This window comes from Dictyostelium purpureum (genome assembly GCF_000190715.1).
Source record: "Dictyostelium purpureum unplaced genomic scaffold DICPUscaffold_368, whole genome shotgun sequence".
NCBI lineage: Eukaryota > Evosea > Eumycetozoa > Dictyosteliales > Dictyosteliaceae > Dictyostelium > Dictyostelium purpureum.
Genome location: NW_003519704.1, coordinates 19,849 through 33,293, shown reverse-complemented (window position 1 = coordinate 33,293; position 13,445 = coordinate 19,849). Strand labels below are relative to the sequence as shown.

Below are 13,445 nucleotides of genomic sequence, written 5' to 3'. Positions count from 1 at the left end.
TCTGGACCTTTTGCTTTGCCAATTTTAGGGAATTTACATCAATTAGGAAAATTACCACATCATATTTTAACAGATTTTCATAAGGTGTATGGACCTATCTATCGTTTATTCTTCGGTGATATTTATACTGGTAACGTATACAAGTTAAACTATTTTATTATATTTTTATTCAATTGATACTAATTTGCTTTATAAACAAATATTAGTTGTGGTTTCAGATCCATCATTGATAAAACAAATCTGTATCGATAATGCAGATTTAATTGGTAATAATAGACCAGTAACACCAATTTTTAAACATGTTCAAGGTGGTAGAGGTTTATCGACATCAAATTTTGAACAATGGCACAAAAATAGAAATATTTTAAACAATGCAATGAAAAGGTCATCAACCAAAAAGATTTATGATCTTTTAGGCCATCAAGCAAATGAATTGGTAAAATCAATGAAAAAATTCTCTACCTCAGGTGAACCATTTGAAATTCATTTATATGCACATAGATATAGTTTGGCAAGTAAGTATATAGCCCTATTATATATTAAATATTTAATAATTTATTAATTGTTCTTTTATAACTATAGCAATGTTTAAATATCTATTTGATGAAAATATTGATTACAATGAAGATATCTCAAAAAGCAAGGTTGCAGAATTCAATACACTATTTGTTAATATTATTAAAGATCTTTCAACTGGTAATTTAGGTGACTTTATTAATATTCTTTCACCATTTTATTATTGGTATTTAAGTTTAACTGAAAAAAATGTAAACCTAATTAAAGATTTCCTAAGAACAAAGTATGATAACCATTTATCAACTATTGATTTCGAAAACCCAAGAGATTTCTTAGATATTTTAATCAAAGAATATGGAACAAAGAAAGACACTAAAGAATCAATTGTTTCTGTTTGTTTTGATTTATTTTTAGCTGGTAGTGATACTGTAGGTATTTTAAAAATAACTTTTACTATTTAAATAAAAATATAAACTAATTTAACTTTTAATATATAGGTTGCAATAACTATGGAATGGTTCACCTTAAGAATGTGCAATAACAAAGATATTCAAGAAAAAGCTTATAATGAATTAAAAAATGTTGCTGGAGATAGAAACTACTTAAAACTATCTGATCGTGCATCAACACCATTTTTTAATGCAGTTATTAAAGAAACATTAAGATCAAGTCCTGGTAAATATTGTTTTGATTTATATTGTTTTATTAATTATTATTAATTTTTTTTTTTAGTTTCAGCATTTGGTTTACCAAAGTATTCAATTCAAGATATTAATATTGGTGATCACTTTATTCCTAAACATTCACAAATTTTAATCAACTATAGGGGTTTAAGTTATAACGAAAACTATTTCGAAAATCCAAAAGAATTCAATCCATTAAGATTTTTAAATAAAAATAATGATGCCTATATGCCTTTTAGTATTGGTGAAAGATCATGTGCCGGAACCACCCTAGCTTCTGACGAATTGTATTTAGCATTATCAAACATTTTATTAAACTTTGAAATCTCAAGTATTGATGGAAAAATTATTGATGACAGTGAAATATTTGGTTTAACTTTAAAACCAAATCCTTTTAAAGTTAGTTTAAAATCAAAATATTAATAACCAAAAATTCATTCCACAATCCCAAGAATATTTTCGAAAAAAAAAAACAAAATAAAAAATAAAATTTATTAATTTTATAGATTATTCACCTCTATACCTTTTGTCCTACCTTATTTACTAATGGAAATGGATTTTATATAAGTAACTATCGATTTATTTAATTTAATTTTTAAATATAACAGGGTTATAGTCATTATTGCCTCTACACTAGTTTCATTATTTAAATAGTTTACCATAGTATGGAAATATTTAAAATCAATACCGCATACACCATTATCCCCTTTGGGGTTGAAAACTCTATTGCCTAAATAATAGGTCGGTAGCACCATTTTCATACTGGATAGTAATAATGGTATTGCAAATGATGTGGTGTATAAAACAGATATTGTAGTAAAAGTAAAAACCAAACCTCTCTTTTCTCATATATAACCATTCAATTATATATTTTTACTTTAAAAATATCTCTATAAAATCTATATTAAAATATCCACCCAATTTTTACGATCAACCCCAGTTTTTTTTTCAAAAGAAAATTCTTTTTTTTATATTTTTTTTTTTTTTATTATAATTTATTTTTTTTTCAATTTTTTTTTAAAAAACTTTTTTTTTTTTTTTTTATTTTTATTTTCACATCACACCAAAAAACAAATAATTATTAATATTTATTTTTAGGTATGGTATAAAAACAAATAAATCCAAAGGAATAGTAACCACTTCATATTTCCTCTTCCTCCTCTTCTTCTTCCCAATCCCTTCTCTTTTTCCTCTTCACCCTCTTCATCATCCCTGTACATAATTTATTATTTATTTTTTTAAAAAAAAAAATAAAACAATAAAATATAATGGAAAATATTCATTTGTGTCGTTATCCTCTTCCAATAATAACAAATAAATGATAAATTTTTTGTTATTTTATCCCTCTCCTCGCCTCTCCTTTTTTTTTTTTTATTTTCCTCTTCCAATAATATAATCACATGATTATAATAATGTAAATATTTAATCACATAAGCCAATAATTAATTAAAAATTATTTCATTATATACGAAAAATATATTATGACAATAAAAAAATTAAATAAAAAATATTTTTTAATTAAAAAAAAAAAAAAAAAGACATAATTACAGTGTGGTTCTTTGTATATCTTTCTCTTTTTTATCTCTTTTTTATCTTTTTTTTAAAGATATGTAATTTTGGATTAAGTTTGTTAAAACATTAAATAAAAAATTTATTAAATTAATTTTTAATTGATTTAATAGATAAATGATTTTTTTTTTGTTTTTTTTTTTTTTTTTTTTTAAATTATCTATCTTTTTCCCATCCATAAATCTTCTCTATTTATTTTTGATTTTCTATTTTTATTTTTAAACTATTTTTATCTTTAATCTTTATTTTTTCTATATTTAATTTTACCCAAATATATAATATTATTTATTTTTTAAATAAAATTTAAATTTTATTTCTATATTTAAATATTTTATTTCTATTTTTATATTTTTTAAAAAAAATTAATTATTTTTTTTTTGGTGTGTTTAAACTTGTTTATTTTTGTGAACACCCACTCACACATCCATAGATACTTTTAAAAAATTTTTTATTTGTTTGTGGGTTTTCATTGTATTTATAGAGAAGAAAAACTTAAAATTATTTCTTTTTAAGATTGTGTGTGGTGTGGTTAATTTCATTTTTAAAATTAATTTAAAACATAAAATTTCTTTTCATTTTGTTTTATAATGTGTCATATAAACAAATAAATAAATAAATATATATATTTTTATAATATCTTTGTAAAATATCTTTTTTGTATTTTTATAAAAATTAAATAATTATAATATTAAAATTATAATAATATCAATATAAATGTATAATTAATAACTTATTGTAAATAATAGTTTTAAAATTTTATTAGATTTAAATTCAAGGATTATTATTATACAAAAAAAAAAAAAAAAAAAAATGGCTATATCAATAGATAAATGTAATTGTCAATGCTCAAAATGCACATGTAACGAATTATTAAATAATTTAACCAATGGCAACTTTTCTGAAAAAGAAAAAGCTCCTCAATTAAAACCAGCAACTTGTTGTTCACCATCATCAGTATCATCATCCTCATCGTCACTCTTGGGAAATGGTGCAAATCCTTTGTCACCATGCCAATGCTCAAAGGGTTCTTGCTATCAAGTATTAAGATTAATTGATCACAAGTTCTTTAGATTCTTTGTCCCACAACTAAATGATGAATCTCAAATACCATTTGTTGAAAATTCAATTTCACAACTAGATAATGTTTTATCAGTTAAAGCTGATCACCTTAGCAACACTGTCCAAGTCGAATGTAATGCAGATGGATATCTATTTAAGCTTTTAAATTGTTTTAAACAATTAAATTTAAATATTCTCGCAATTCAAACAAAAGAATGTCCACAAACCACCAATGATGTAAGTAAATCGATACCTTTAATCATTACATATAATAGCCTTAATATTAATTTTGTTTTATATTTTAATTAAAGGAAATTATTAATGATGATACACCATTATTAAATCAAATTCAATCACCAGTCTTCTCTAATGAAACCAATGAGTTTAAAGAGAGATCTTTTGAAATTGATGGAATGTTATGCGAATTGGGTTGTGCTAATATTATCGAAGCAACATTATTGTCAAATAAGAATGTTAAAAGTCTCGAAATTGACTTTAATAATAGAGTCTTAAAGATATCTGGTGATCTTACCGATAGACAAATTAGAAAAACCATCGAAAGATTAGGTTTCAAATGTAAAAGAATTAAACAGGTAAAGCAAACTTCATTAAAAGAAGAGATTTTAGCTGTTAAGCAATTACCCCCAATTTCATCAAACAGTGACCCAACTATTATTGAAATGGAAGATAATGCCAGTGGTATCAATAGTAGTGTTGCAAATGATGATTATAAAGCTTTACAATCATCATCATCATCGGCTTCAAATAAAAATGAAATTGAAATGATGGATATCAAATGCGAAAACCCACCAAGTTCCGTCGAAAAAGTTTCAATTGGTGTATATGGTATGACCTGTGCTTCTTGTGTTGGTATGGTCGAGCATAGTATCAAGAGTGTTTCTGGTGTTTTGGAATGTAATGTTAATTTATTAGCAGAAAGGGCAGAGATTACTTTTCATCCAGAGGTTGCTCAAGTTAAAGATATTCAAGAGTCAATCGAAATATTGGGTTTTGAAACTAAATTAATTCAAGAGTCAAAGCCGGGTTTATTCTTTGTTAAAATAAAAGAATCATCACAATTAAGTCAAGTTCAAATCGAAAATATTTTAAATGATTTATCAATAATGAATGGTATATTTGAAGTTTCAAAAGAGCAAGAGGGTGAAGAGTCAACTGCTTCCAAAACCAAAAAACAATCCACATCATCAAAAGATCTCATTATCAAGATTGAAGGTGACTCACTATTAATTGGTCCACGTATTGTAATCAAGTTTATAAAAACCAAATACAATATAGAGTCGGAATTACATAATCCAGATAGTTCAGATGCAAAAGATTCTTTATTAAGAAAAAGAGAGATCGCAAAATGGAGAAGAATATTTTTAATTGATATTGCTTTTACAGGTCCATTAATTATTATTGCAATGATATTGGTACCAATTAAATCAATTACATTCCTTCATAAAGAGATTACAGGTGGTTTCCCAGTAGAAGCATTAATTGGTTTTATTTTAGCTACTCCAGTACAGATAATTGGTGGTTATCCATTTTACAGAGCTGCTTGGGCTGCATTAAGAAATTTACATGGTAACATGGATTTATTGGTCGCTGTAGGTAGTACTGCTGCTTATGTTTATTCAATTATTTCAATTATTCTCGGTATCGTTAACCCAGAATATGAAGGAATGCACTTTTTCGAAACCTCTGCTAGTTTAATTACCTTTATCACCTTAGGTAGATGGTTAGAAAATATTGCTAAAGGCCATACCTCATCAGCTATTGTTAAATTAATGAATTTACAAGCTAAAGAATCAACTCTTATTACTTTTGTACCAGGTACTAACCAAATCGAATCCGAAGAAGTTATCCCATCCAATCTTATTCAATATGGTGATCATTTAAAGGTTGTTCCAGGTGCATCAATTCCAACTGATGGTGTTGTTGTTTATGGTAATAGTAGTGTCGATGAAAGTATGTTAACTGGTGAATCAATCCCTGTTTCTAAAAAGGAAGGTGATGCAGTTACTGGTGGAACTCTAAATTTAGAGGGTGTAGTTTATATTTGTGCCAATAAAGTTGGTTCAGAGTCTACTCTTTCACAAATTATTGGTTTAGTTCAACAAGCTCAAACATCAAAAGCCCCAATTCAAGCTTTAGCAGATAAAATTTCAAAATTCTTTGTTCCAATTATCATTTTATTAGGTATTATTACTTTTGCAATTTGGTTTGCAATTACCCAAACCAATGTAGTTTCCGAAAGTTGGAGACATAACACTAGTCCATTTTTAATTTCTTTCCTCACTGCTATTAGTGTTGTAGTTATCGCATGTCCATGCGCTTTAGGTTTAGCCACACCAACAGCTGTTATGGTTGGTACAGGTGTTGGTGCAAGTATGGGTATTTTAATTAAAGGTGGTAAACCATTAGAAACTGCTCATAAAGCTACTGCTGTTCTATTCGATAAAACTGGTACAATTACAACAGGTAAAATGACAGTAACTGACTATCGTATCAATACAAGTGAGGTTCAATTATTATTAGATGACCAAGTACCAGTTTCAAATCAAAGTGATCATGCCGATAAATTCTTTTTCAAAATTGTAGGTGCCTCCGAAAGCGGTTCAGAACATCCAATTGGTAGAGCAATCGTTACTTATTGTAGAAATACTCTTTCAACAAAAGGTGCAGAAACAAACACAGGTGTCGAAAATTACCAATTCCCACCAATTGAGCAATTTAAAGCTATCCCAGGTAGAGGTTTAAGTTGTATTTTAGATAACAAGAATGTCAATGTTGGTAATCTTTCATTTATGAAAGAAAATGAAATTAAAGTTGACCCAGATTTTATTCAATCTGCAGAACAATGGGAAACCAATGGTAAAACTGTTATTTATGTTTCTTTCGATTCTAAATTCATTGGTATCATGTCAATTTCAGATATTCCAAGAGATGACTCAAAATATGCAATTAAAAAGTTAACATCAATGGGTTTAAAGTGTTATATGGTAACTGGTGATAATAGAAGAGCTGCTAAATACATTGCAAATCAAGTTGGTATTCCTGAAGGTCAAATCTTTTCTGAAGTTATTCCAAAAGAAAAGTCAGATAAAGTTAAAGAGCTTCAAGATTCAGGAAATGTAGTTTGTTTTGTTGGTGATGGTGTAAATGATTCACCAGCATTATCTCAAGCCGATGTCGGTATTTCTGTTGCAACTGGTACTGATATTGCTATTGAATCATCATCAATTGTTTTATTAAAAAATTCACTCACAGATGTTTATCGTTCCATTCATTTATCAAGAGTTGTTTTCCGTAGAATTAGAATTAACTTTACATTGGCTTTAATATATAATCTTTGTGCAGTACCATTAGCCGCTGGTTTATTCAGAGTAATGTTTGGTGTCGCACTTCCACCAATGGCAGCTGCCGCAGCAATGGTAGTTTCCTCATTATCAGTTTTATCATCATCATTGTTATTAAAACTTTATAGATCACCAAAATAAATATAATTAAATAAAAACTATAATTTATTTTATTTTTTCATTTTGTCATATATAATTAATTATTTATTTTATTTTTTTTTTTAATATTAATATTTTTAATTTTTATTTTTTTTCTATTTTTTTTCAAAAATTTTTTTTATTAATTTATTAACTTATTAAAAATTTAAATCATAAATTAAAATGCATGTAATAAAAAATAGTTTACAAATTTCAGTATCTACAATTTCTCAAAAATTTTGTAAAAAAGAATCATTTAATCTTTGTGTTCGACCTGGTATTGCTGATCACCTATCATATGAAGAACTTAAAGAAATCTATGACAAGCTTACATTAGAAGATAAACATGTAGTAGAGACTATATATTGGGAATTAATGAAAAAAGAAGACAGTAGAATTGATGGATGGGAGTATGGTAAGATTAATTTTTTCAATAATCTAAGAATTACTGCACGTTCTTTACATCGTGGAGGATTTATAGAATTAGAGGATAAAGATAGTCTTATTAAAATTGATTATACAACCAAACTATGTAGGACAAATAATAGTTCAAAAACTCAGTACTTTTCATTAGGCGAAAAATATGGAAATAATTTATCAATTGGATATTGTGGATATGTTAATGGAATGGGTAATACAATTGGGTGGGCAGGTAGAGATGCATCCATTATATCAGATACAGTTTTGGATGGTATCGATTTGCATTGTGTATATTTACCGTCATATCAACATTCACCTGACGGATTTTCACCATCAAATGATTTTATAGGGTTTTCAATGGATGTTGCAAGACATCTATCTATAAATGGTGGTGATTATTCCAAAACAGCTTGCTTAATAGCCCAACAATGGATAGATTATTTAACAGATAACCCAGACAAATATTTTTTAACAATTGCTGCATCTGATGGTGGTACATTTACTTGCGCTGCTGTTAAATTGATGTGTCAGTATTGTCCTCATCTTTTATCAAGGGTTTCAATCATTCTCTTAGCGCCAGGATGTTTCTTGTTTCCTAATGAGTATATCAAATACGACCAAGTGATGAATTTTGTTAAATTAGAAGACAATTTAATTACAAGGCTTGCTACAGGTTCGCAGTTTATCGGTAAACATCAAAATATAATAATAGTTCCGCATAATTCAACAAGTGACCATCCACACAATTTTTTATCCTATGATTTTGCACAAATTGTAAAACCATATGTAGAACAATTTAAAAAAACTGGTAAATTAATAAATGATAATAACAATTTGTAAATAATAATAAAACTAAACTTATAAGTATTTATTTATTTAATTATTTTTATTTATTTTATATCCTCATCATCGTCATCATTATTATTATTATTATTATTGTTTATTATTACATTTGATGATAATGTTTTGTTAAAACCTTTTGCTGTATTATTATCTGTATTATTATTTATGTTTATTAAGCTATTTAGTTCATTAATTTTGGATTGTAGTTGGTCCATACATTCTTTTAAATCTGTTTCGATAGAGCCTTCATCTGAAATGATATCTAGACCTTTAGTTTTTAACCATTTATTAATATCAATAAATTTAAATGCTTCATTAAATGTATTATCATGGGATTTTAATTCTACAATTTTTTTTATCATTTTCTTTTTATTTTCCCTAATTTCTAAAGGTATAAATAATATTGGTTAGTTATATTGGTTTTAAAAATAATAATATTAATGGAATAATTAAAGTTACCTTTTCTAATTTTATTTTCTTCATTTTCTTGATTATCATCATTTTTAATATCGTCAATACTACCATTGCTATAGTCATCTTCATCTTCATCATCATCATCATTATCTTCATCCTTGCTACCTCTAAGTTTGAGTTTATTCATGTCATTATGATCTTTATTTAAACTATCTGAATTATTATCATCATATTCGCTGGTGTTTGGTGTGTAGGTTGGTGTTGTTGAGTTTATATCCTTTAAGCAAAGTTCGTTGTCAATTTCCCTGACATATACATAATCATCATCTATTTCATCTATATTTACATTTTTTAATATTAAATCGAATATATCTATTGTATTTTTATTATTTATATTATCGCTTTCATTTTCGTTGGGTATTGTTGTGTTGTCTATTGATTTTGTGGCTGATGTTGAAGTTGAAGATGATGGTGCTGAATCTGATGATGACAAATCGTTCTTCTCTTGTTTGTATTGCTTTATTTGTTCGATAATAAAATCTTGATAATATTTATTCTCTTCAAATTTCTCTAATAAATATAAATCCTGTTTTAATGAATTTATAGTGATTCTAAATGATGATACATTTAAATCATCATCTTCATTATTTTTTTTATTTTTATTCATTTCTATTTTTTTATAAAATGAAAATAAAAAAAAAAAAATTAAATTAAAAAAAAAAAAAAAAAATATTAAAAAATTAAAAAAAAAAAAAAGTATTAATATTTTTAAACTAATTAGCTATTTGATTTAAAGTATATTAATAAATTTGGAAATATCTTCAATTATTATAATTATTTTATAGTTTTGTTTTGTTTTGTTTTTTTTACTGTTTTTATTTTTATTTCTATTTTTTTTTTTTTTTTTCAAAACAATTTTGTTTTGTTTCTTTTTTTTTCTGTTTTTATTTTTATTTCTATTTTTTTTCTATTTTCCAATATTGTTTAAAATAAATTTAGTTTTGTTTAAAATAAAAATGGTTGTTATATAATAAAAATAGTTTATTTAAATTATAAATAATAATATTAATTGTAAAGTGTTTTAAATGTTATCAACAACAATAAATAACAATAAAAGAAAAAATAAAAATAAAAATAAATATAATCTAAATAAAATAAATAGAGAAGATGAATTTAATATAAATAAAAAAATTAAAATTAGTGCAGATGAAGAAAAATCTACACCACAAACCAAAACTATATCTCCATTACCACCTATACTCTTAGATTCTGCAATCAACAATAATAATAATAATAATAATAATAATATTGATTCTAAAATTCAATCACTAACATTTAAAGTAGATAAAGATGTTGAGGTATACCAAGTTGATTCGACATTTAAATTTAATCATATTAAAATGGTAAAGTCCAATACAACATCACAGTTTTTACGAATAGATAAAGCCAAGGAAAAAGATAGTTTTATAACTAAAACGAATATTAAAAATTCTTCAAAATCTATTGGAAATAACAATTCATTTGTTTGGAGTGCAATTCATGCATTTTCATTTGTAAGTTTTTACCCATAAAAACATATATATATTGGTTAATATTTATTAACCTTTTATTTTTAGCATCATAAACTGATTATTAGACCAGATGATATCTGGATGGCTATATTAAATGTATTTTCAATATTTTTTAATAACAATTTGGGAAAATTAAGAAATAAGTTTGTTAGCTTTAGTGGCAAAAAAGAATTAACCGTAGCTACAAACTACCCAATTTTCGATGCACCAATGGATGAATTGATTAAATTAATGACAGTAGAAATTAAAAGCAACATTAAAGACCCTTCGATATCAGATTGGTTAATACCATCGTTTACAACTACAACCAAAGTCGATAAAGTGGTTTACGCTGCATCATTAATGTCAACTCTAAAAGGTTTTTTTGATTATAAATTTTCATCAAGATGTGGATTGCCAGAGGTTACATTGTTGGGCAGTGTAGATGATTGGGTCGATATTAAAAATAGATTCTGCAGATTCAAAGACTATGATTGTAAAACAAATCAAATGAACCAATGGTCTGAATTATTAAACCCAGTTTTAGATAAATTTATTGAAACTGCTCAAGGAAATCCAGATATTAAATGGTGGAATTCTATATCAAGATATAATGGTGTTTCTGGAGGGTATGTACTAATTCTGTTTAATAGTTTACACTACACTATTGATTCTAATTTGTTTTTTTATCTATAGACCTTATATTACAGGGTGGATAACATGTTTTTGCATTTATGATATTACAGGGAAATATGTAGGTGATAGAAAAGATGAAAGCATGGTTCCACCTAGAGGAGAAGAAAAAGAACTTTCTGGCAAATGGTTAACTTTAAAGGCTAACCAATTGATTAAAGGTTATGTCTCAACACCTGTTGTACTCAAAGATATTAATGGTATTTGTTATAACTCTGAATTATATTGTGGCCATATTACTGTTGATATTTTAGATAAAAATACATTAAAACCAAATTTGGATTGGTGTTTAGTCATAAATAAAACAGAAATACCATCTCCCACTAATAATAATAGAAATAATAATACTAATAATAAAAACATTTAAATACAATAAAAATAAATGAAATAGAATCTAATTGATTCTTACTTAATTTAAAAGGGTATATTTAAATGACCAATCATAAATAAAATTTTTTTATTATATACCTCCCAACTATATTAACTCTCTTAATTTAAAGATATAATATTCCAACATCTTTTTTTTTCCAAAGATAAACTTCAAATCATTATAAATAGAAAAAATAACAATCTTATTAAACACACATTAAAAAAAACCTCCATTTTACCACACAACACCCTTTTTTTTTTTTCACCCACATCAATATTTTTTTAACTTACTTTGTGCATAATATTAAAAAAAATACACATATTATAGATTTATTATTATAATCATCATATTTTTTAATTTTTTTATTAATATATTTTTTTATATTCTATTTATAACTATTTTAAAAATTGTTTTTTTTTTTAATATTTTTTTTTTTTATTATTTTAAAAAAAATTATACAGAGAATAAATAATATTATAATAGTTTAATTATTTTTTTAAAAGAAAAATGCAAATAAAAAAAATACTTTTTTTATTAAATATATTTTTAATTTTTAATTCTATAAATTCATTTGAGTTTTTAACAGTACAGTTTGAAAAAAGTGATTGCTCAGGAATTCCAATAGTTATTTATTCTACAACACAATGCTCACCTGCTGGTTATTTTAATGTTGAAGGTACAACTGTTCATGTCACAATAGAAAATAATATAAAGTCAGTTAGTGATTGCAAAAACCCAATCAAAGACTATGAAGATACATTAAATAAATGCAATTCAAATGGCTTAAAGACATACTTTAACAAAGATTATAATGTCTCCCTACCAGAAGGCTATTGTGCAGAAGTTAGACTATTACAAGGTGGTGATTGTGAAAATAATTTAGAATTAATCTCATACAAAGATGGTGTATGTATCAATGATGGCTCCAATATTTACCACCGTTATCTTTGCGATGGAAATGTTGCTAAACGTTATAAATGTGCTTCAGATTGTACTAAAACTGTAGATAAATGTGTATTTGACAAAGTACTTGATTCTATAGAAAAGTGTCCATCAATCAAAACTAAAAGTATTAAGGAAATAACAAATGACTCATCTATCAAAACACCTGCACCAACTAAACCAAATGAAAACGGCTCAAGCAATAATGGAACTAATACCGGAGGTAACAATAATAGTAATACCGGCAGTGCAACTACTGGCGGTAATAATAGCAAAGGGGGCGATAATGGAAACCACTCTACAATCTTAAATATAAATATTGTATTCATTTCATTTTTATCACTTTTATTATTACTAAAATAGATTTATTCATTATTTTCTTTTTTAAATAACTAAAATAAATGATTTAAAAAAAATTTACATCTATCTTTTTACTTTTATTATTTTGTATAATGTCAAAACTATTATAATGATTGGACTAAATGAATACTTTTTTTTTTTATAGTAACTTTTATTATTAAATATATTATTATGTAAATACATTCAATTTTTTTCTTTGTAAATAAAATGATTGTAAACTGTTTTTTATAGATTTAAAATAAGATTGAGAGAAATCCAATAATTATTGAATTGTTTATCTATTATAAAAAAAAAAAGAAAAAAAGATAAAAAGATAAAAAGAGAAAAAGAAATACAAAAATAGAACAAATTTACAAAATAAATCATAATTTTATTATCAATATAACAATAAAGTACCAATAAAAATTAATTAATTAATTAAAATATCATATGAAAAAAAATTAAAAAAATAAAAAAAAAAAACAATTGAGGAAAAAAAAAAAAATATTTAAAAAAATAAAAAATTTTTATTTTTTTTTCATAATTT

General features: G+C 25.0%; 6 protein-coding genes across 6 annotated transcripts; 5 read left to right on the top strand and 1 right to left on the bottom strand.

Moving 5' to 3' along the window:
• Nucleotides 1–1,622, top strand: DICPUDRAFT_41061 (uncharacterized protein; the record flags this gene model as incomplete). The annotated part of the gene is made up of 5 exons (XM_003292729.1): nucleotides 1–130; nucleotides 207–515; nucleotides 583–944; nucleotides 1,014–1,191; nucleotides 1,249–1,622. Coding segments are annotated over 5 exons (1,353 nt in total), but the record flags the coding sequence as incomplete, so codon positions are not given.
• A 1,956-nt stretch (nucleotides 1,623–3,578) lies between these two features.
• DICPUDRAFT_157536 (uncharacterized protein) lies at nucleotides 3,579–7,330 on the top strand (the record flags this gene model as incomplete). The annotated part of the gene is made up of 2 exons (XM_003292728.1): nucleotides 3,579–4,064; nucleotides 4,139–7,330. 2 exons carry the CDS (start codon nucleotides 3,579–3,581, stop codon nucleotides 7,328–7,330), a joined length of 3,678 nt encoding a protein of 1,225 aa, XP_003292776.1.
• A 180-nt stretch (nucleotides 7,331–7,510) lies between these two features.
• DICPUDRAFT_83380 (uncharacterized protein) lies at nucleotides 7,511–8,587 on the top strand (the record flags this gene model as incomplete). The annotated part of the gene is made up of 1 exon (XM_003292727.1): nucleotides 7,511–8,587. One exon carries the CDS (start codon nucleotides 7,511–7,513, stop codon nucleotides 8,585–8,587), a length of 1,077 nt encoding a protein of 358 aa, XP_003292775.1.
• A 50-nt stretch (nucleotides 8,588–8,637) lies between these two features.
• On the bottom strand, nucleotides 8,638–9,671 carry DICPUDRAFT_157534 (uncharacterized protein; the record flags this gene model as incomplete). Its single annotated transcript, XM_003292718.1, has 2 exons — nucleotides 8,638–8,933; nucleotides 9,050–9,671. 2 exons carry the CDS (start codon nucleotides 9,669–9,671, stop codon nucleotides 8,638–8,640), a joined length of 918 nt encoding a protein of 305 aa, XP_003292766.1.
• A 418-nt stretch (nucleotides 9,672–10,089) lies between these two features.
• On the top strand, nucleotides 10,090–11,614 carry DICPUDRAFT_157533 (uncharacterized protein; the record flags this gene model as incomplete). The annotated part of the gene is made up of 3 exons (XM_003292726.1): nucleotides 10,090–10,557; nucleotides 10,621–11,183; nucleotides 11,251–11,614. The coding sequence occupies 3 exons, from the start codon at nucleotides 10,090–10,092 to the stop codon at nucleotides 11,612–11,614; spliced, it is 1,395 nt and encodes a 464-aa protein (XP_003292774.1).
• A 510-nt stretch (nucleotides 11,615–12,124) lies between these two features.
• DICPUDRAFT_99460 (uncharacterized protein) lies at nucleotides 12,125–12,967 on the top strand (the record flags this gene model as incomplete). Its single annotated transcript, XM_003292725.1, has 1 exon — nucleotides 12,125–12,967. One exon carries the CDS (start codon nucleotides 12,125–12,127, stop codon nucleotides 12,920–12,922), a length of 798 nt encoding a protein of 265 aa, XP_003292773.1. The 3' UTR covers nucleotides 12,923–12,967.
• Between the last annotated feature and the right edge of the window lie 478 nt (nucleotides 12,968–13,445).